Here is a 22,534-nt window from a genome sequence, read left to right as displayed (position 1 = left end):
AATGTGATGCAGAGAATTGCAGAAGATAAATTAGAGTTAAATATTGTGATACCAATAACCTGCTGAATCAAGTGACATGTTTTGCTGGTAGCAAATGTAATGTTGCAAATACAGTTCTGCAGCAGAGTGACAAAAGGAGTGCCATTGTTAGGATCACCTTGTGTTGTACTCTGAGTTCTTTATGCTGTTTGATGGACAGTGTCTGGTTTACATGGTGTTTTTCCAGTAACTGTTGTGCACAAAATTCAGGAGTCATCACGTAGTACTGAGGGCAGGCGAACAATGTGGTGGATGTTAAGATAAATGACCTACTGGGTTCAGCATTCTGCAAGCAGTATTTGGTTGGAAGAATTCCCGGCTTTTGAACTATTACAAAGTCATGATATTTTAAAGCCTGCGTGTTTGTAAATGGGTGATAGATGAAGTGTCACAAACATTCTGGTTATTTATGGTCATCAGCTAAAGCTCTGGGATGAAGTCAGGAATACTCTGGAACTGATGTTGTTTGTTTGGTTTTCCATTTTTTTCAGCTGTGAAGCTAATTTTTTCATAGGCTGTTTTTCAGAGTGAACGCTGTTTTAGTGCCTGCTTCCTGAACTTGTCTGCATAGGGTGTGCATGATGGAGTTTTCCTCCCTTCCATAACAATTCAGTCCTCAACAGTGTTTGACAGGAGCATTTCCACATATGTTCTTGGGTGTACTTGTCTCTTTATGCTGATTTTTTCAATATCTATGCCAGAGATATCTGCTTTTCTTCCAGTTCAGAAATGTTCATTGTGGGGATCTGAAGGTGCAGACATCTGCATGCCTGGGGATGTCAGGGTTTCTGGTTACCTACAAACTATAGTACTATATACTAGACTGAACATATCCATTTTCATCCGTTTTCTACTTGAGCAGTTGCAGTGTAAAGGACAAAAGCTTTTCTCTCTGTCTCTTCATTCCTAAATTATTTGATTGACATGTCTGATTAAGTTTTCTTCACAACAGTTAGTTTGTAACTTCAGGAGTTCTGGTTCTTTGCTGGATTGCATCCCCGAACATCAGGGTTTATCTTCTCAGCTATATATATCAGTTTTTTTCTCAAATCCTTCTTCCCCTTACATGTTTCCCTTTTAGCACTAAACTACATTTTGCCCTTTTACAGGTGTCTGAAATTTTTTCTGTTCTCTCTTCTCTTCTGTGTGTTCTTTCCATGTATTTCCTCCCTCTTCTGTGACATTCATGTAAATAGGAGCACATCCCTTCTGCCATCCTGCCTAGGGACAGGGCAATTTGCCAGGAGCATGAGACACAAACCAAAATGGGTCTTCTGCAGACTGACTCGGAGTGCACGTGCAGGACAGGTCTTCACATCCTTCAGGAAATGCCTTAGGGCAAAACTTTCTTCACCTGCCTCTCTCTCAGTGTCCTAAGTCCTTCAGAGCTGTTGCCCATCAGTCCTCTGAGCTCTGCCTCTCCCGGCTCTTTCTGTTGTACTTGAAGCCCTGAATCTGGCAGCTTCCTTCCCTCATTAACCCTCCATGCAGAGGCAGAACAGTTTCTCTTGTTCTTATTTACTCTCTGCCGCCTTTGTATTTTTAAGCCTTTTTTACCGATAGAGCTATCAAGAGTGTTCCAATAGTTGATTATTCCAGAAGAAACTACTAGTGTAGACCTATTTAAAAGGTGTCAGTTTCCATAAAGTTTCAGCTGGAAATCAAGAAAAATGAAAAAAGTGAAAGGGACTGTTTTGTTAGTATGAACTCCCATTCTTTCACCTTTTCATAGTAAAGAAAAATGTTCAATCGGGGGAGTATTTTAACTCTATTTTAGAAAACTATTAAATACAATTTTTTAAAAATAGAAAGTTAAGATATTTTGATCAAGCTGGACATGGCTTTTATTCAATTTTAGAAAATTTTGTTCTATCAGATTATCATGAGAGGTATGATCTTTGACTTCTCAATTTTTGCTTTATAATAAAGTAGTGGAAATTACCTCAAATATGTATCAAGACCTGGTTTTATTCTTTATAGGTTACATACTTGATTGTTTCTTTCTACTCAGAGTTTTCTCACCTATATTTGAGGCATTTAGTTTTCTGCTCTTGGTATCGTGAGATGTAGTTAATTCTTGCTTTGTTTCAAAGCTGCCTGTATTGTTCCCAGTAGGAGCAGCAAAATCAACAACATTCTGGTGAGCATTTGCTGTGCTGTGTCTTGAAAGAGGTAGGAGCTGGCATGGAGTTGTCTGGAGCCGTCTCAAAAGTGAGAAAGATGACACTGCATCACTTTGCACTGTGATTCGTGTTTGGAAGGTTTGAGTTTCTGCTTTGGTTTTTTTTTTTTTCCTTTCCATGAGAAAGAAAACTAAAATGTTTCAAAAATAGACTTGCTGGTTGAAAGTTTAGATGGGGTGGGTGATTTTGGCCCACAGATTTCAACCTCTGCTCAAAATCCGAGCTTCCTTTGTTTTTCTGTCTTGTTACCACTGACATGAGGAATCCACAAGATGCTTGTTCAGGTAAAGGGCTGGTACAGCCCCTTTAAGGAGCTGTAACCAGAGCTGCAAATCAAACAGTTCTCTAACAACTGGGTCAGTGTGTATAGAAAGACTTTTAAATACGGTTATTTATTCAGTCTCCTGCTGTAAGATTAGTCCCATTATGTACCTCCTGTGCACTCCCTTCCAATTCCTTCAATTTAAATAAAAACTTTCTGCTAGAACTCATGTATGTATCAGTGACATTCATCTAAATAAAATATCCCAGGCACTTGAGTCTCAGGAACAGTCTTATGAAGGAGCAGATCATGTTCTATTTATTTGAAAATGGATGCATGTTGACGTTGGGGTTATTTCAAAATAATGTCAAAATGGTAAAATCTTTATGAAATCTTAACATTAAATTTTATGAAGACAGAGATGTTTGCTGGGATATGATGCTGAGGGATAGGACCAAAATCAACCGCTGAAGTTAAAAACCCCACAATACTGCTATAGGGCGGAAGAGGGAACAAACACAATCTCAGGGTAATCAGTCATTTTTATAATTTTTATCATTTTTTTCTTGATGTTAGTAATATAATGTAAGTTAGAAACAGTGCTGTACTACTTTGGTAGTTCTTGCTGGGTGAACGCACAAATACTATCTTTCTTTTCTTTTAATGTGCTGAATTTTTTCCTAGAGAAGCTTGGCAAGTCTTTTCTCCCAATCAGAGGTCTGAAGAAATTGAGTAAGTGTAGATAAAACCAGCTTGTTTAATCACTGAAACACAGAAAAAATTAAAATACATTTTTTGCTTGCAAAGTAGAGGAAAGCAATAAAAACAATGCCAGACGGTTAATGCCTCTCTTGTACCTTTCATTTCAAAGACCTCAAAAGAACATCGAAAAGAATAAAGGCAAAATCTATTCCCTATTGGCATCATTATAAATGTTGTATCCTCTGAAACTCTAAAGACATCCAAGAAGAGTAGAAGAATAAATGGCATTGAAATAAAGAAAGTCTCTCTGGAGCTTTGTTCAATCAGCTTTGTTAGAATTCACTCAAATAGGATGATTATAAGAAAAGATCTCATTTGTTTCAACATTAAAGGAGCAAATTAATATGTGGCAAGCTGCTAATAATTGCCTCATTATGTAGTGAATGGGCATTGCGTCCAATTTACAAAATTACAATCATATTGTTAAAGTAACAATTGAGAAAGTTTAGTGTGAGTTTCCTAACTATCTGTGTGATTAGTTGTGGGATTCAGAGTGGAACAGTTGGTGGCTGGAGAGAGCGCACCGCCAGTCCACAGTGCTAAGGAGCCGCAAGAGAAATTCAGCTTTTCATTAGTGGAGATTCCATCTGCAGAGGTCCTGAGCTGGGTTTGGTCCAGCTGGGGAGCGAATCTGGCAGTCTCAGCTGAGACCAGAGCTTGGTGTGTGTCTGTTTGTCCAGACCTTATCCTGTGTTTCAGAGACCTGGCCTGAGATCATCCCCACAGGGACCTCAGCAGATGTACAGGGCTGTGGCTGGGGAACTTGGTGATCCAAGATCTGTGCCACTGGGAAATCCACCCATACAAATGGTTCTGTAGCGGGAATTTGTCTCCTGGTGGAGACACTGGAAATGCTGGGGGAGTTGTCAAATTTGGACAGTAAGCAATTTTCCAAATAATGAAATCCTGTGTGGAAGAGAATCATGTTTTGTGACCTACTTTAGTTGGATTTGCTTGTGACCTTTTCTAATTCTGGCTGATTTTGTTATTTAATGATTTGACCTTTGATTCTGTGAAGCCACTTCAGTGCTAAATGCAAAGATTTAATAACTAGAACTGTTTGATAAGTGACCTTTATTACACAGCTATTTCTCTTTGCTAGAGAAATGGCACTGTTTTGCAAGTTCTAATTCACACTTTTAATTATCTTTTCTATTGTCTGTAAGCTTGCACAGGAAATGGAAAGGTCAGACATTTCATTTTCTTTACTGATTAAAATGTAAGTGTTCCTCAACAGTTACAATGTATCATTCAGGAAAAAGATGGGACTATTTGTCAGAACCATACCCAGCTGCTCTGCTGAGGTCTTCTACATCCTTCTGGTCAGCAAAAAAATTAGCAGTTTTCTAGCAGCAATAATAGCTCAGCCCCCTTGGTGTTTAGAGATGGGATAAGTAAGTACATGACAAGAGAAGAAAAGCTGAATGGTTCCTAATGTTTTTGCCTTTAACTCATGTACCTATGATGCAAGTGAATGATGATGTTGTGAGAGGTGAACCTTGGCCTGATTTTCTGGGTCCACAGAGGAAAATCAGTAACAGCACAAGTTTCAGTGTGGTCCTGCCAGTCTGTTTCAGTCCCACTGCTTCTGGACCATCTCTGCAGAAGAGAGGGCAGCCAGGACTGCCTGGCAGACCCATTTATATTGTATGTGGATTCATGTGTGTCACTGAAACCACCCTTCTCATCTGTGACACTTGCAAACCAACACCACAAACTGGTGGCCTGTCTCCATATGGGGCTCAGTGAGTGAATATTGATGTGTGTTTTCTCATATGTTGAGGGAGATATGATGCAAAAAGGCGATGAAGGCAGTGGGTGATTCTGGATTCACTGGAATATCTGTCATGGGTGTCAGTTTTCTAACTCTGGGATCTCTGTTGAGAAATGTTCATAGTGGGACATGTAAAATCTCAGCATTGTGAAAAATATTTATTGTGAGATAGAGCTGGGAGGGGGTTAGCCTCTGACTCTGTTCAAGAAGGCAGATTATATGTTGACCTAGTGTAGGCATGCAGTATTATGAAAGCACTTTATAAATTGGAACAAGATAAATGAATCACAACAAAAGAGCTAGAAAACCAGGGGACACAGTTGCAGGAGTGAGTGTACTCAGCTTATTCAAGCAGAACAGTTGCACTCAGTGAATAGAAAATGTGCAATGCATTTCTAACTAAGGTGAGGAAATTCAAACAATTCTAAATTTAAGAGAGCAGCTCCATTTAAATGGAGAAGGAAGAATTTAGTGAAAAAGCAGCTCTGAGGATGAGACAAATTTAAATGGAACCAGATTGTTGACCAAATTGGCTTTTCCTATCTTGCAGTTTCATATTCAGCATTTGTTAGTTTGAAAGTTCAGCCTGAAAGCTATAAATTAATCTACTGGGTCTGTAACTATTCACTTCATGCTAGAATATGAGTTATGCTCGTGGATTTGTTTAGGTCACCCAGCCATGTCCCCATAATATATCTTAGAGAGAATTTCTGTAAATAAGCAGTAAACAGAAAGGCTGCTGCATTCAGCTGCATCTCCTGGGATTTCATCGCTGCTCTCATAGAGCCATGCAGGACAGCTCTCTAAAACTATACCAGCTATAAAAAATGCATGGTTTTCTGTAAAGGAAACATTGACAACACTTTTGCATTCAATCAGGAATCTTTAGCTACTGATTTAGGAAAGAATGTTTTCCTGAACCAGCCACGTAATGAAATCAAATCAATCAAAACAGAGAAATCAAAGCCTTGAAATTGTAAGGGTTACTGCACAAGTCGTGCAGGATGCACCTTAATTCAGTACAATATTTGTCACCCAAAGATTAGCTCTTACAGTTTGACTTTCTTAAGATATTTGTCTCTTGTCCTTGCATTATTCCCCCTTATCAAAGAATTCATTTTATTGTCAGCAATTGCATCCTAGGGTTATAGTGGTCAAATGTAGGCAGACTATTCATCCACATCAGTTAAATGAGGTTTGATTTTGAAGAGAAATAACCACAAGACTGATCAGAAAAGCACATAGCATCCTGTCAGAGTAAATGTTCAATGAACGTGAAGAGAATTTTTCCTAAAAAATACTAAACTGAGGTCACTGCCTCCCAATTGTGAGCATGACAGAGGATCAAGTCTGTGACCACACAAAATATTGTAGATTATCTCTGACCTAGATGATCTCCTGTAAGGTTTTTTTCTGATGGGTCTAGTTTTCATTTGATTTCAATTTCTAACTGAACTCTTTATACAATCCTATTTAAATAGAGGGCATTTCCTTTTAGTCTGTAGGTACAAAACAATGAAAAGAGATTTACTTTTTATACTCTGACAAATGGAGCATCAGATAGGTCCTTATATCTTTGTTAGATTATCTTTTTCTATTTTCGATTCATACTGGAGTAATAGCACCCTAGAACACGGTAACAAAATACTGTCTTTGATTATAGTTTTCTCAGGATTAAGTTTCTAGTTCAGGTGTCACCAGTTCCTCTGCCTCTCATTTTCGATGGATCATAACAACTCTCTGGAGAGAACATCTTCTCTGTCCACATCTCCTTTCCAGCTGCAGGATTTTCATACTATTCCATTGCTTTTTAGAGATACATTTTGCATTTGACTTCTGTCACAAATTTGGGAGCTGTTCATTCAGACACAAACACAGTTAATGTACAGTTAAACTTCCAGCATTACTTTTTCAGTAGGTTTTTTCCTGTTGCTGTCAACACCTTGTTAAAAGAGAAGCCATTGATCTAAATATTGCTTTCTACTGTTTCTTTATTTCCTTGATTTTTTAGTGAAAAGAGTAACATTTAGAGGGGAAAAAGGAATTATTATCTGTATAGTTGACTTTGCAAGGTGGGAACAAAGGCAAGGATTGGAACTTTTCTATTTCATTTAAAAGGTTTGCATTTGTACTGGTAGGGTTTTTAAGCAGCTCTGCCATGTGGGGATTGTGGTTTTAGTTTTTTAAAGAGAAGCATTATTATCCATTTGTTGTACTGTACCTGTTTTTCTTTTAACTGAATTTTCAGTCTTCATGTTTTACAGAGAAAAACTTGAAATATAAATTATTGTTTCCTGTCTTCCAGCCTCTACAACTTGACTGTGACCTCTGTGCCATTGTTTCAAACTCGGGACAGATGGCTGGCCAGAGGGTGGGCACTGAGATAGACAAGTCCTCCTGCATCTGGAGGATGAACAATGCTCCCACAAAGGGCTACGAGGAAGATGTTGGGAAGAGGACCACCGTAAGAGTGGTCTCTCACACAAGTGTGCCTCTCCTGCTCAAGAATCCCGAGTACTTTTTCAAAGAAACCAACAGCACCGTTTACGTGATCTGGGGTCCTTTTCGGAACATGAGGAGGGATGGAAATGGCATTGTGTACAACATGCTGAAGAAAACTGTTGACAGCTACCCAACTGCCAAAATCTACGTGACCACGGAGAAGCGCATGAGTTACTGCGATGCGGTGTTCAAGAGGGAGACGGGAAAGGACCGGTGAGTCTGAAACGCGAGGAACAATTAAAATGTTTGACAAAAGATACGTGAGGAAAGTCCATGTGGGATGTCAGCTACTAAATGAGTCCCCAGATATGTTTTTAATAGATTGTTATATGGGTTTGACTGTTATAAGCACTTGATGAGGCAGCAGCTAGGCCCCATTTACCCCACCTACGCTACCTTCTGTTCATTCCATTGCTGTTGGCTTGAGTCCCAAAAATATTGGATGTCTTCCTGAAATGTTTTCAAAGCTGTGTGTTGTTTTCAGCTCAATTTACTATTGATTAAATTGACATTTTATTTGAAGAGGATAATCCTACACAAACAACATTTCCAAATGCACAACCTCAGAATAATTCTGGATATTGCATTTTTTTCTCTGTTGAGATTCACTGTAGCTTTTCTTCAAACACAGACCTCAGGGTTATGCATTATTTCTGTTTCTTGGTGAAAACAGGTTATCAGACATACTGGAATAGATTTAGGTTTTTACCAGTATTATGCTGAAATTCTGTTTTCTATGCTTGATAATGTGTATTTATGCTACTCAAGTGAGGCTGTAAAGAGGTGAAGGTGTGAGGACTGTTTGGGCTAGCATGTTCAAAGGAGAAACTAGTTTTGTGGAATTAAGACCACAAATTTCAAGAATTTGTAACCAAGCTGCAAAAATTCAGGCCATCTCTGTTTTGGCATGGAAGAGCACCTGTCACACATACTCACTTGAGCTAATGAGGAAGGCGTTTCCAGATCGCTGCTGTGCCTTAATATTAATTTTTGAATTTGTGCATCACGAATTTGAGGTTGGAAAGGACTGTTGCCATTCTGACCAAATTAATCATGCAGGTTTTCACAAACAACTTAACGTAGTCTGAAATTTTGACTTAGCTTTTGAAGTAGAAAAGCTTATCTCAAAAGTACTTGTTTCACTATGTTATTAAACTGTCAGAACTTGGTGACAGTTGATTTTTTCCTATTTTTCAAACTATTGGAGCATAAGGAGGAGCCTGCCCCTGTTCACCAAGTGCACATATTGCTGCTGTGGTTCTGGAGTTGGAGGGAGCTCATATATCTCATAAAGGTGTCAAGGTTATCGTGGCTTCTTTAGTTTAACTGAGCAAACTGATAACCAGAGGCTAATAAATACACAAGATCCATTCTTGAAAAATGACCTTTAATAATCCAAGTCATCCTGTTTACATATTAATCAAGCCAAATATGATAATGGGTATGTTATTGTATTGCTGTACACAAATTTGTTTGTATTTATGAGTCAGTCAGGTCACAGTGACTTTGCATTACGTTATCAAAATCCTTATTGTGAGATTAGACCTTGAAAATCTCCTCTTTTTCCTATGAAAGAAGGACATCTCATCTTTTAGTGTCAAAGTATCCTTCTCTCCAGCCTAATCCATTCCTCTTCAACAAATTAACACATCTCAGGTTTTTATCGTTACGCAATTAACACAATACAAATGCTTCTTTTCATGTAAAAAACAGACTGAACTTCTCTCAGAGCTTACAACAGAGTTCTTAAGCAACCTAATGTCAAAATGGCCCATGTTCTTTTTCCTTAAGTTTCACATTGCAACAGCAATACATTTTTATGAGCCTGGCTCACGACCCTTCACGTTGTTTGTGCATGTGTGTCCCTTTGACACCAAGGGAAAACCCACCACTTCTCACAGTGGCAGCCAGTTAACATCCTTCTATCTACTGAAACTTTCATTTTTAGTCCTGCTTTTCCACATCAAATACTTAGTGATGTTTTTAACATCATTTAGTGATTTTGTCATGCAGAAACAAGGAAAATGATTGATGCATCACCAGCCAACGCCTTCTGTATCTCAAGAAAACATCTTGCAGTTCCCTAGTAATTGGGGACTTCAGTTTGGAAACTGTTTCATTTTCTGTAACATCTTCAATTTGCAGGACCTGTCTTCTGTTTCTAGGGAGGGTCATGAGACTGTTAGAGGTATATGTGGCATTTGTGGAAGCAGTAAATGGAGAGCACAGGAGATTTGTGGGTGATGAAAATACTTTCACACATTGTTCCAGGCTATTATGATGCTGAGACAGACTCAGGTTCCTCAGCCAAATATTCCTTCAGTTCCTCAGAGAAACATCAACCCTTGCTTGGAATATTAGATTGAACAGAGGTCTGGTTCGACATGTTTCCAGCAAAAATTCTGGAAGGAAACCAATTTCAACTCATATTTTAAAATGTACTGAGTGAATTGAAACTACATCTATTTTAGTTTAATCCTAAAATACTGTCTTTCTGTACAGTATATGCTACTAATGCATAGTAAGATTGCAGCAGATTTCTAGTCTGTCGAGCCTTTAATGAGTTTTCTGTTTCTACTCTTTGATGTACAATCTTTTTAGGTAATTAGTGGGAATTTTCAGCAGTTTCATCCTTGTGGTGCTCAAGTTTTAAAAAGATTTTGTGAGAAGCAGCTAACAGGTAGGTCCTGCAGTCACTTTTCTACTGCAGAAAAGCTCTGGTCCTGCAGTGCTGACATGGGAGCTTTATCCCTGACTTCACTGGGTGCAGCTCCAAAATCCACAGCTTTGATATTGACAAATGATTTATCACTGATGCATGGAAGAAACAAGAATTGCCTCTGAGTAACTTTGAACAAACAGTGTTTTTTATTTTGTAATGCATTTTTTAATTCTACAGTAGTACAAAATGCCCTCTGATATGGGCTGTCCACACTGGGTAATTAACCTTGCATGAGTGTTAAGAATCTGGGGAACATATGTTCTTTCTGAGAGTATTTGTTAGTGAAGCAGTCGAGTTCAAGGTGGTGAATGCTCATCCACTTTGAATAATTGTTCTACATAAATAATATTCATTACCAGACATTCACAATTTTTCATTAATGCATTTTGCTTGGTACTTCCCTAGAGGGAGCATAAAGCTGGCAGCTTCTTCCAGTACTTCACTAATGTGCTGGTATATTATATATATATTTACTCAAGTGAAAGGATTTAAAGAGATATTAGATAATTACTAAATGTGCCATCTTTGTATGTACCTCAATCCAGATAAGTGGTTCTAAAGCCATCTATATCTCTGCCATGCAATACAAATATAATGCAATATGATATAATAGCATTTAATTGGTAATAACAGAGAAAGCTGTAGTCTTCATTAAAGCAGCAAAGCTAATTCTGGTCTGATAAAGTGTACTGAGCATCTCTAAATAGGTTTTAATTAGCTGGCACCAAAGCTTCACCACCCTTAGGGAGGGTGAAATTAATGAAAACTAGCAGCAAATAGATCAATGCTACTGGATGTTCTTGCCTTAGGTGAAGGTGATGAGAAAGAAAGGAGTGTCTTTTAAGGATCATTTAGAAAACAGTCTGTGTTAAAAGTCACTTTCAACAAGCAATGCTAAAATAAATCTGTGCTGATAGCAGAGCACTCTGATGTTTCCTGGACTGCAGGGAACTCCATTTGTGTTTCCACTGCAAGCATCTCAGGCCAGCCCCTGAGCACTGCCCAGCTCCACGTCCCTCTGGGGCTGGCAGTGGGCTCAGAGCCTCTGTCCCTCTGCACAGGGGAGGTGTCCAGCCCCAGCACACAGCCAGTGCTATGTGCTGGTACTGCTCAAAAATCACCTTAACTGGCTGTTTGTAGTCACTCTTCTTGCGAGTAACTACTGAAAAGAGCCTGCTGGGCTCTGCTGAAGAAATGTATCCTGAGCTCCTAAAATTCCCAGTAAGAGATACAAGATGATGTTTGGAAATTCAGCCAGTTTGGTAGACAGAGGACTTTCCATGTGCACTGTGTTAACTCAGACACTGCTCATCCCATACCCAATCAGTTCAATTCAACAGCATTTTATTAGTTGCACGCACGTGTCTTCAGGAGGCAGGTTCACTGAGCCACATTTGCAGTCAAATTGCTGTTTCTGAAAGACTTCTGTCGATATCTTGGACAATTCTGAAGAAACAAAATTGCTTTTGTGCTTCTCTTCCAGAAGTTCTTAGTTTCCTCAGTTCATGCCAGATGGTGCTATGTGTTAGGTTGTGAGAAAGCTGTTTTATCATTCAAGGCAAAAAGATGTATCATTCTGGTTGCTGACTTCTGCATCAAGATTCAAAATTTGGGGTTGTGTTCAAGCTTCCATTTTACTCAGTTCTGCTCACTAATTATTTATTACTTCAGTGATATATGAGATCTATATTATATCTCTGTCATTTAGAGCTAGCAAATTACATTCATCTAAAGTTTGGATTGACACTGTTAAGACAACTGCAGTCATCACAGCTTCACCTCAGCTAATGTGTGGTTTTTCATGTGTCTGACTAATCCACATGAAGCTATAGTCTAGTAAAAATGTCATTGAAATGAATAAATGAAATTACATTCTCTGAGGTTCAAGTAGCTGCAAGTTCTATTGTTTGGTGATATTCTCTGTGAATTGAGGCAGTAAAGCTGTCAGTGTCCAGAATATCAGAGTTTTATGCTGTGTTTCTGGTTGTTGGCTTGAATGAAATATTATGGTAATGATATTTTCATTTTTGGGCTTGCTTTCGTGTGTGTATTGGTTTCTCTATCAGAGTTATTTGGAGGAAATATAAAAGATTAGCTAGTGTTGCTTAAAATTTGCAGAAAACACTTTTTCCTTGGGAAGCTGTGAACATTGACACTGAGTTTGGCTCAGAGAATTAAATTTTGGCACTCGGGAAGTACATCCCATCAGTACTTTGTATTAATGTGATTTAAAAAAATAATTCTGGAAGATGAGTAAAAGTTCATTTCATTTTGAATAGAAATTAAGCAGAGTTAGGGAATACCAATGTTTTTAAATTACAGAACTTTAGGAAGAAAAGGATGAAAAAATTGATTCAGATTGACAGAGGAAATGTATAATGTCTGTTGGAACATTTTTAAGGACAAAGATTAATTGTAGTTCACTATTTGCTATAGTCTTTATCATGATGATGTAATATCTGCTGCTGCACCAGTAAAGTCAGCTGAAGGTTCTCAACTGCCCACGAGCATCTCAGCAACCCCAAAAATACGTGTTTGATATAGTCACCATTTTTCAAGTACTTGACAGTGGATCTTTCTTGAACTATTGCTTGGCACTTCCATTCTTCCTTTTTATAAAGTAATTCCTTCAAAAAATCCTAATGGATTTGTCCATCTTACTTCATAAAGGGTTTAAATAGTTTCATTGTCAGTCAAGACTGCTTTATTACCTGAAAAAACAAGGGTCTAAAGCATGAAACCTTAATGAAATAAATAGATTTTTCATTATAAAACACTTAAAACCTTAGCATCTATTGCTATTTGTGGTCAATCACCAGATGGTTAACAACTGTTTGGGGGTTTATATCCACTCTTCCATTTCCTGGTACAACACCAGTTGTTCCTGAGTGTTCTGCATTTATTCCCTGCAGCCCATTAGTAACTGCATTTATATTCTTTATGAAGATTTTCCTAATTAAGATGAACACTTTTCTCTATTAGGCAGATGGAACTCAATAGAAGAAGTCCGTTCTTTATTAACATGCCAGTAAATGCTGCTCAAAGCACCAGCACTTCTGTTAAGGAACACAGCTCCTACTACATTACACTAATTACACAGTAAAGTGAAACTTTATTAAAAAATATCAATATTAGCTATTATTTTGTGATAAAGCAGTGGCTGCATATAGATTGGTGTGAGCTTAGAGACCTATTGATTCTGCAGGGGTTGCTGACTATAGCCATGGAGTTGTTTCTTTTTAATTAATGATTAAAGACAAAGAATATATAATCAGGATCTACTCTATCATTGTGCATTTTCACATGTTCTTTGAATTTATCCATCTATGTCTTCTAATTTATCAAATCTTCATCAAGTGCCACTGGATCTGTTTTCTGCTTCTGATGAACTGTGTGTTAAATCTTTATCCAGTGTTTGGTATAGCCCTGTGCACGCGTTTTTCATCCTGTGCTTTAAATACTCTGCAGCTTTTATTCTTATGAGAGATTTGCTGATACCTCTCAGAAGGAACTGTGCATGTGGATGGGATTCTGGATTCAGTCCTTGAGGGTCCCTTGCAACTCAGCATATCCTGTGACTGTGATTCTCACATCCCATGAACATGCACCTTTGGAAAGGATGATGTAAGTCAGTGACTCATGCTGGCAATCCTGGTGACATCCTGGTTTGCAGGGCTTCCAGTTTTGCTGCTGGTGGTGAGGATATTTTATGGTTGCAAAAGAAAAAAGTATTGGAGAGAAAAACTAGCAGAAACATAGATTTTGAATGAAGCCTTTGTTGTTAATCTTCCAGAGTTCAATGTTTTTCACTTCTCAGATTACAGTGTACAAAATAGGTCTTCATGTTCCTAAAGGAGCTTATAATTTTGAAGGAATATAAATAATTTTTAAAAAATCTATAGCTTTTAAAAAAATCAATCAATTTTTTAAAATTCAGCCTTGCTGCCAGGTGAAGTAATTGTCTTGAAAAACAGAGTTATTACCATTGAAGTCTGTACTTATTACTTGTTGTCACACAGCAATTCTTTTCTAAGAGATATTAAACAGATTAGAAGATAAATGTAGTGTTGCTGTTGTTTAAGTGTGATATGTTGTGGTTGCTGGTAACTGTGGGGTTTCTAATGAAAGCTCCCTGAAGAGCTCTGAGCTGAATTTGTAGTGCTAAGTAAAAAAAAAAATACTGGAATCAAACTGCATTAGATGCACTGGGATGTTTGTGCTACAGAGCCTGTGCTCAAGTGAGGATAGCAACTTTAGGAGACAGGGAATAACTCTACAACAATTTCTTGCTTTGGATGGAGAAGGGTTTCTGTACATCTATCCACCCACTAGTTAGTCAAATTCATTAGAAACTACTTTTATAAGAAAAGGTGTATGAGAACTCTGATGCATGTCTCACAGAATGATATTTAGAAGAGATTGTCATCTCAGAGCTTTGTAGAAGTAAACAACACAGCAAAAGAAAATCTGTTTGAAAGTAGAAAAAGTTCAGCTTGAACTTATGTTCAAGTATTTTATCTAAAAATGTAGAAAGATTAGTAAACAAATTCTGCATGGAAAATTTAATTAGTAAGAAGTCAAGCCTATGTGAGACCTCATAGGTAGGAGGAAAACTAAGGGGAAATGGGAATTTCTGTGACTAATTATGTTAATTTAGAACTCATTGTAAATAGGTGCTTGCTTGTGCACATCTTCAATATGTATTTTTACCCAGATGAAAACAAAACAGATGTTCTACATTTTTAAATTTCTGTGTCTGTTATCCCACACAAAGAATTTAGGTTGTAATTTCAGGACAGTGAAACTGTTCAAATCTATGGATCCACAGCATTTACCTTTGAAGGTGACTCAGGATTCGTAGCAGTGCTTCTTGGGGAGCCTGATGTGCTGTTGGGATATGCTACAACCTGTGTTTAGAAAACAATCACTCCTACACAGTTCCCATGACACTCAACTTCTCTGAGCTTTTAACCATGAGGCAGCTCTGCATTTGAAGAGTAACATGCACAAGAGCCGCATGTACAATTTTTCTCAGAGATTCACATCTTCAGCAGGTTTTGGAACTTCCAACAGTCTGGAAAAACATAACTGTAAGAGTGGGGATTTATTATGAATCTTCAATCTTATGTCTTCAAACAGTTTGTGTGAAGTCTCAGATATTGACCAGCATGGGGCTTAGTTTGTGTTTGAAGAGAAATAATTTTTTAATATAGATGTTCAAAGATTCAGCTGTTCTGTTTTCAAGATTTTGTAAGCAATTCCTGGTTGTGGGAGCATTCAGTACAGTTGGGAACAGTTACCAGAGACACCACTCATCTCAGAGCCTGAGCAGCCTGTCTGGTGCATTAGAATTCAGTAAACATGCAATTGCAGTAGAAGAAAAGATCTTTAACTGCTCATATTTGTTCTTTACAAGTTTCTTGTTGGTACCCCAGCCTTACATTTACAGAGTTATTTTTATTTTTTTTTTATTATTTTTTATTTAAATCAAGTCATCCCAGCATGCATATCCTCTCTGCTCTAGTCCTGCAGGTTACAGAAAGGAGGCATAAACTCCCTGTCTAATAACATTCTCTACATGATTCATTAAAACTTTCAGAGCACAGGACTTTCTGCAAAGCTTTAAAAATTGCTGCAGATGATGTCACTAGTGTAGAAAAAGAGAAAGAAAAGAGTTAGCAGATGAAATTCTAAAAAACAAACAGCATGCTTTTATCTTAACAATAAAAACAAAGATAAATGTCAGAAATATGTGCTCTGTGTTCAGTTTGCTCTCCATATGTTTCAGAATTTTTCTTGAATAAATTCATTAGATTTGCTAGTACTTCTGTTTCCAAAAAATGTCCTAAATATTTTCCATGAGAACATTTCTGAAAAGTGTTGCAAGTATCACAGAAATCTCAAAATGCCTTTGTGAGGCAAAGGGTATTTGTCCCCTTTTTACAGCCTGACTGCTCTGAGAGAAAAGGACACCAGGGGAAAGCAGAAGCTATTGCTGTGCAGAAATTCATGCCCACAGGGCTTTTTGAATATTGTATGCTTACCATGAAGGCATTTCAATCTCATATGGTCCTAATTTGGAGTTGGAATGTCTGGAAGTGCAGTATGGAACAAATTTCTGCTGCTCTATAACCTGTTTTCTGCCAAACCTGCTAATGTTACCATATTTCCTTCTATATGAAATCAGCAGTAGTCTCTTGTCATTTTAAAATCAATCAAAATATTAGGAAAAGAAAATAATCTAAAGAGTATGTGCAAAGCAGTATTCCTCCAAAAGAAGATTTTTTTGTTTCATTTTTTTAAAGTATTTCATGTATTATCAATATTCCCTGCCCATGCATTTCAGCATTCTTTACACACCTTTCTAGCCCTTTAGGAAATGTGGCTAGTGCTGGTCATGTGTATCTTTTTCTTTTATCAAGGGGGAATTGTGTCTTTGCCAGAGCTCAGTGGTTGTGGATTTTCGCTTGCTCTGTTTGTGCTGCTCTGATTTTCTATAAGTGATGACACTGTTGAAATATGTTTTGTGTTTGGCAGTAGAAGCAAGCAGTGGTCCTTAACTCCTTGGGGCTAATTTCGTGGTCTGAAATTGCCTTTACCTCCCCTTCCAAGAATGCGCAGTGTTCAGGAGAGTTGGGTTTCAGCTTCACTGTTCAGAATGTGCCAGGGACTCTCAGCTGCAGTGACATCCCAGAGCCTGCACACTGCTAGAGGTATTTTGAGTCCTGCTCATGGAGGACTCAAAATTTAACTTTACAGAGGGCATCCCCAGGGTATCCTCAAGCTTTATGTGGTGCTTAGATCTGTCCAGTCATTTCCTACCAAGCTACACTGCTTTGCTTGGTTAGAAGGAAGGCAGTGAATGGAGGAGTAGCTACAGCCACTTCAGTATTTATCAGTGGAAACAGGATTTCAGGCACTATTTCTGGATATGGTTTGGGATGGTACCAGAAAATGATACATTGAGGGAAGGCTTTTGCCAGTTTCCCTTCCAAGCTCCTAATTTTGGATCACTCGGTAGTTTTCCTTTGTTTTTGACATAATCACCATTGGTGTCATATAAATTTGACCAGTTTCAGGGTAGCACAAGCAAGAGAAACTCCACATTTTTTCCTTAAACTTTGGTCTGCATTCCAGGCCTAAGACTGGCAAGTAATATAAACATTTTCTTCATTACTACTTTACATTTTTCCTTGAGGCTATCATGCTGATTTCAAAACCATGGTCATCATTACACTGAAATGGTGGCATTAATAGATTGGTCTTTGTGGGTGGATTATAATATGAAGTTTCAAAATAATTGCCCACTAATATGAGAGGTGGATGTATAGCATTCTATTGCTCGTAATGCAACCATTAAAATAACAATTATGTGATAATGAAAGGACTCGTTATGCTTTAGTTTATCTTTGCATAAAGTTAATAGCTAATGAAAACGGGGAAGATTCTATCTAATTACATTTTACATTACTTTTGCTCTTCCCATAAAGAGAACATTTTGCACAGAATTGTAGATTGGCATGCCTCTGTACTAAACCTGTGTCCACTCTCTGTGTGCTTCAAGTTACTGTTTTAAGACCAATAGTTGCATGGTCTTTTTAATCAAATGGTGCACATAGTCTTCACAAAGAACATTTTTGAAACTAAATTATCGAAGGGAGTCAAATTTGCAACGTGACTGTGCTGAACTAAAATTTGAAAATTAATTTAATTTCTTCAGGTTTGAAGTGTTAGAAAAATGAAGGAAGCTTGACACCAAGTCAGCCAGTAGAATACTGTGTTTCTTTGGGTGAATGAGAAATGTCAAACAGGTAATTACCTACTATCTGTGGCGATTTCTGTTCACTATTGTCTACAACACTGAATCAACGTATTGTCAGGCAGGTGAGCAAGTTTCTTTTCTATTGTATCCAGGGGTGGAACGTGCAAGAACAAATAGCAAAACTGGGATTTGGCATGGATAGAGAAATCTCTCATTTTGTATGTTAGGATACTAAGCTCTGAGTGAAGAATGTTTAGTTCAGGAATGCATAGATAGAGCTTTCAAGTTACATTAATGGCAAGGGAACTAATTAGAATTAAGACATTTTAGTGTTTTTATATACAGATCATATTACACTGATTTTTAAAGATGCAGCAAGATTGTGCTCCACTTTTCAATATTTTGCATATTTTTTAAACTTTTCTTTTTTTTTTTTTTTTAATGCTACCTTTAAATGCCAAAGTCATGGAGGTGGGAGTTATATAATCTAATCCATTTCACTCCAGAACAGAATTAAGAGATATTAATTAAGCAGTTGCAAAGTATAATTTTATTGCTTTTACTAGGTATTATACAAAATTACATCAATAGAAAATCTCTTTGGTATAATTGCATGACATTTAATTAATTTATGTTCCAGTGAGCTCAGTGGTGGGTTGAGTTTATGAGCCACAGCGTGCATGGTTTTAAGGTGTTCAGAGTGTTTTAGGGTTACTGTCTGAGGCTCTGTTGGAATGCTAGGTCAGCTAAGGCACTAAGGTGCATCTTGTCTGTGGGTCTTGAGGCCTGGTTCCAAATAATTCCTGAAGCATTTCAACTTTTAGGCCTTCTCTTACACCTATCTCAGACCCTTCCATTTGGATTAGCTAACTCAAATAATGAACTGTAATGTTGTTGCTGTGTTTTGCTCACAAACTCTCTCCTCCATACTTCTCTTACACTTTCTCTTTCTGGTCAGAAATTACAGGATTGTTAACATTGGGGGGCTGATCTGGAGATCACCCTGTCCCACCCCCTTGCCAAGGCAGGGGCACCAGAGCAGGTTGTACAGAAACATGCCCAGATGCGTTTGCAATGTCGGCAGTGATGGAGGCTTCACGACTTCTCTGGGCAGCTGTTCCAGTGTAAAGAACTCATTCCTGTGTTAACATGAAACTTCTTTTGCCTTGGTTTATGGCCATCGCTCCTTCCTCTGTCCTGTTGCTGGGCTCCACTGAAAAAGAGTTGCCCACCTTTGAGGTATTTATATTATTAATGAGATCCCCTCTCAGTGTGCTCTTGTCCAGACGAAACAGGCCCAGCTCCCACCGTCTCTCCTCTCAAGAGAGATGCTCCAGACCCCCGTGTGGCCTCTATTGGACCTTCTCCAGCAGCTCCTTGTCTTTCTTACCCTGAGGAGCCCAGAACTGGAGACAGTACTCCTGACGTGCCTCACCAGGCCTAAGAAGAGAGGGAAGATCACTTCCCTCAACCTGCTGGTTGCACTCTTCCCAATGGGATACTTGTTTCTCTATTACACGTTCCTTTCTTTTCTTGAAATATTTTTTCCTTTTCTGAAATTTTTACAGATATTTTGGACATTTTTTCCTCTTTTATTTCTGCCTCATTGTTTGTAACTATGTCATCCGTATAGCTTTCTTCTTTCAGCCTTTTGTCCTTTTATTGTAAAACATATTGCTTTGAACACACCTCCCATTTTCAACACAATCTCTTTTAAAACAGCTCACAGACCTGCAAGGTATCTGATGAAGAGCAGCTTTTCCCTCTGTGCCCTTGCCCTTGCCCTTGTGCTTCCTCATTCACTTGAATCCTGGTGCAGAGCACCTGAAAGTCTGCAGGTCTGGAACTGCAGATCTCAACTCAGTACATCCAGTTCGTAAAACAAGACCAAAATATCACAGTGGGGCGTAGAAGCTGTGCATGATTATTTATTGATGATTGTTGGTTACAGGAATTAAAACAGCAGGGAGCTCAGATTTTGATCAGAAACAAGTGATTTTTCTGTACACTTTTTATTGTAAAATGTGAACATAATATAAACCCATTGTGCTCCTGCTGTTAAATGCTGACCTGCTGTATGAACAGTGCATGTTCCCTGTCACACAGGTATGTAGCTCTGTGTATGTGAGCATTGATTAAGGCTTGAGCTGTTATAAAGCAATTTTTATATACGTGAATATAGGAGCTTTCACAGCTGCTCTCAAGTGTGCCAAGCACCAGTGCAAGGTGATCTCCAAGTGAAAAGCAAAGGGATCTGGGGCTGGGCAGCCTTTCTGTGGGCTCCCAGTGCAGGAGTGTTCACACAGAGTCTCTATTCATGTGCTGGCAGTGAGCAGAGTGCATGTTCTTTGCTTTTTGTAAGCACTTTTCTATTATAAATGTACAAGATAGCCAGCCTGGCAGTGACTTTTAGGTCGATAGTTATAATTTATTTGCTTTTAGTTTTTGTAACATCACCAACTGCTAAGGGAATTGATGCTTAATACATTTCTAAATAAGTAAAACTAAAGTATAAATAAATTATGCCTGGTTTATTAGTCCAGGTGTTTTCAGCATTGCTGAAAGTGGTTTGATGACAGCCACCAGCACTAGCAGTGGAAAAAAACCCTTGATTTCACAGTGATTATTATCATTATAATAAACCATAATTGAAAGATTACAAAATTGATTCTTTTAAAAATTAATGTTGCATGAGTGAGCAGGCTCAGTGGCATTTAGATTTTTTTCAGTGTTACTTGGAAGGAAAGTGGCTTATTTATTTCCTGGCAGAAAACTGCTGATTTTGAAACAATCACATTAGAGAAAACAGTCCCAGAGGGTTACAGGAGGCAACAGACCTATGTCATTAGGCTTTACCCTTTCCTGATGGGTTCGGAGAAGAGCCAGAAACAAAAGAAAGTTACATTCATTATTGAGAGAGCCTTGGGAAAATCTGTTTGGCCAAGCAATTTTGCATGAAACGAGTGAGGAAATATTTGACTGCAAAGAACATAAACTCCTTCCATCAATATGCAATTTTCTGCATCCATTTGTCCAAGTGGTTATTAAGAACAGTTTCTAAATTTGCAGTGCTGTACAACTTCAAAGGGCCGTGAAAGCATCACCTAGTTAAATGGATGGAAGTGTTTTTTAATAAATAAATAAAAAAAAGGACCAAAGTCAGTTGTAAGACAGTTTAAGGTGCAAAGTATTGAAAACAGCAGGAAACCTGGGGACCTGCAATAGCAATCATCTGCTCCAATCAGGAACATGGAAACCACAAATTTATCTTTGATGATTTCCTGTAAATATGCCCTTTGAGGACAGATTGCCCTGCCCAGTCTTGTGGAAAATGCTCAGAGTTACAGCTCTTCTCACTGCAACATATGGATCTCAGCAAGCTCTGCTTCTCCATTTCCTAAGTCATTCTTTAGAAGGAAAAGTCTGAGCAAAAATGTAGTGCTGCAAAAATGCTGGTTGGCATCCCTCAAGCCTGGTCAGCCTGACTGGAAAACATCTTTCTGAGTTGTTTTTTTTCCTGGCCATTTTCTTCAGCAAGGTCTGCCCAGTTTTCCAGACCTGTTGTCCTTATGGAAATGGTTTTATTGATGTTTTCATTTCAGAATGTCTCATATTTCCTGAAGACACTGCAGTATAAATACTTTCCCCCAGACATGTAGCAGTGTGTGCTGAGGGACTGGGGAAGGTACATTTGGGTGTCTCTGGGTGCTCCAGGGACACTCTTCTCCAAAGGAGCACACCTGCAGTGTGACAGCACAGTCAGGGTGGCTGTTCAGCTTGCTGGGGTCACTAAGATGGGGGGTCTGGTCTTTCTTTTTTGCCACCTCTCTGTGGCCCCTCACTCCTGATGTTGGGTTTCTGGGTCTGAACCTGGAATCTGGGCTGCAGCCAGCAATGTTGCATCCCACTAGCTTGGGATTTCCAGTCAGTGCCACATCTCATATTTATGACACAGACATCAATGAAGCCCAAGAAATTGAGGTTAGATGTGGCTTATTGTTCCCCCATATATATCTTGAAGAAAGAACATGCTATTCCATTTTAAAGCTGATGTTTATGCACCATTTCACATGGTCCAGATAGTCTGCAGTCTCTGAAGAAGTCTTCTCTGCTTGAATTTACAGTAGCCATATAATCTACCACATTTGGTATGTATGCTCTAACTTGATGACAACCTCCTACTGGCCCCATGTAATGTTTTATTAAATAGAGGGACAGTTCCCAAGCCCATCTTTCTTCCCAAGATTGAAGTCAGTGTTGGGTTTCATTAATATTATTTAGCATTTCATAGAGCATATCATCCACAGACCTTAAAGCACTGCAGGACGCTAAATCAGCTTTAATTTTCCCATTTTCCTGATTGTAAAACTCATACAGGGAGTAATTTGTCAAGTTGCACAGAGGTATCATTCTGCAAGTCTGTGGCAGAGCTATGAAAGTACCCTTCAGTCTGGGTTCCCAGTTGTCTCTGCTGCACTACCCTGACATTCAGAAGGCACAGGTGTTTATTCCTACCTGTGCAAGGTCA

The 22,534-nt window shown here is 38.4% G+C and overlaps 1 protein-coding gene across 1 annotated transcript in view; it reads left to right on the top strand.

The window, feature by feature from the left end:
* The window catches only part of ST6GALNAC3 (ST6 N-acetylgalactosaminide alpha-2,6-sialyltransferase 3), a 214,270-nt gene that overhangs the window by 130,896 nt on the left and 60,840 nt on the right, over positions 1-22,534 (top strand). Inside the window, exon 3 of the mRNA XM_063165886.1 lies at positions 7,326-7,735. Coding sequence (XP_063021956.1) covers positions 7,326-7,735 — 410 coding nt within the window. The remainder of the gene's footprint in view (positions 1-7,325; positions 7,736-22,534) is intronic.

This window comes from Melospiza melodia, chromosome 11 (assembly GCF_035770615.1).
Source record: "Melospiza melodia melodia isolate bMelMel2 chromosome 11, bMelMel2.pri, whole genome shotgun sequence".
NCBI lineage: Eukaryota > Metazoa > Chordata > Aves > Passeriformes > Passerellidae > Melospiza > Melospiza melodia.
This window is presented reverse-complemented; position numbering and strand designations above follow the sequence as displayed.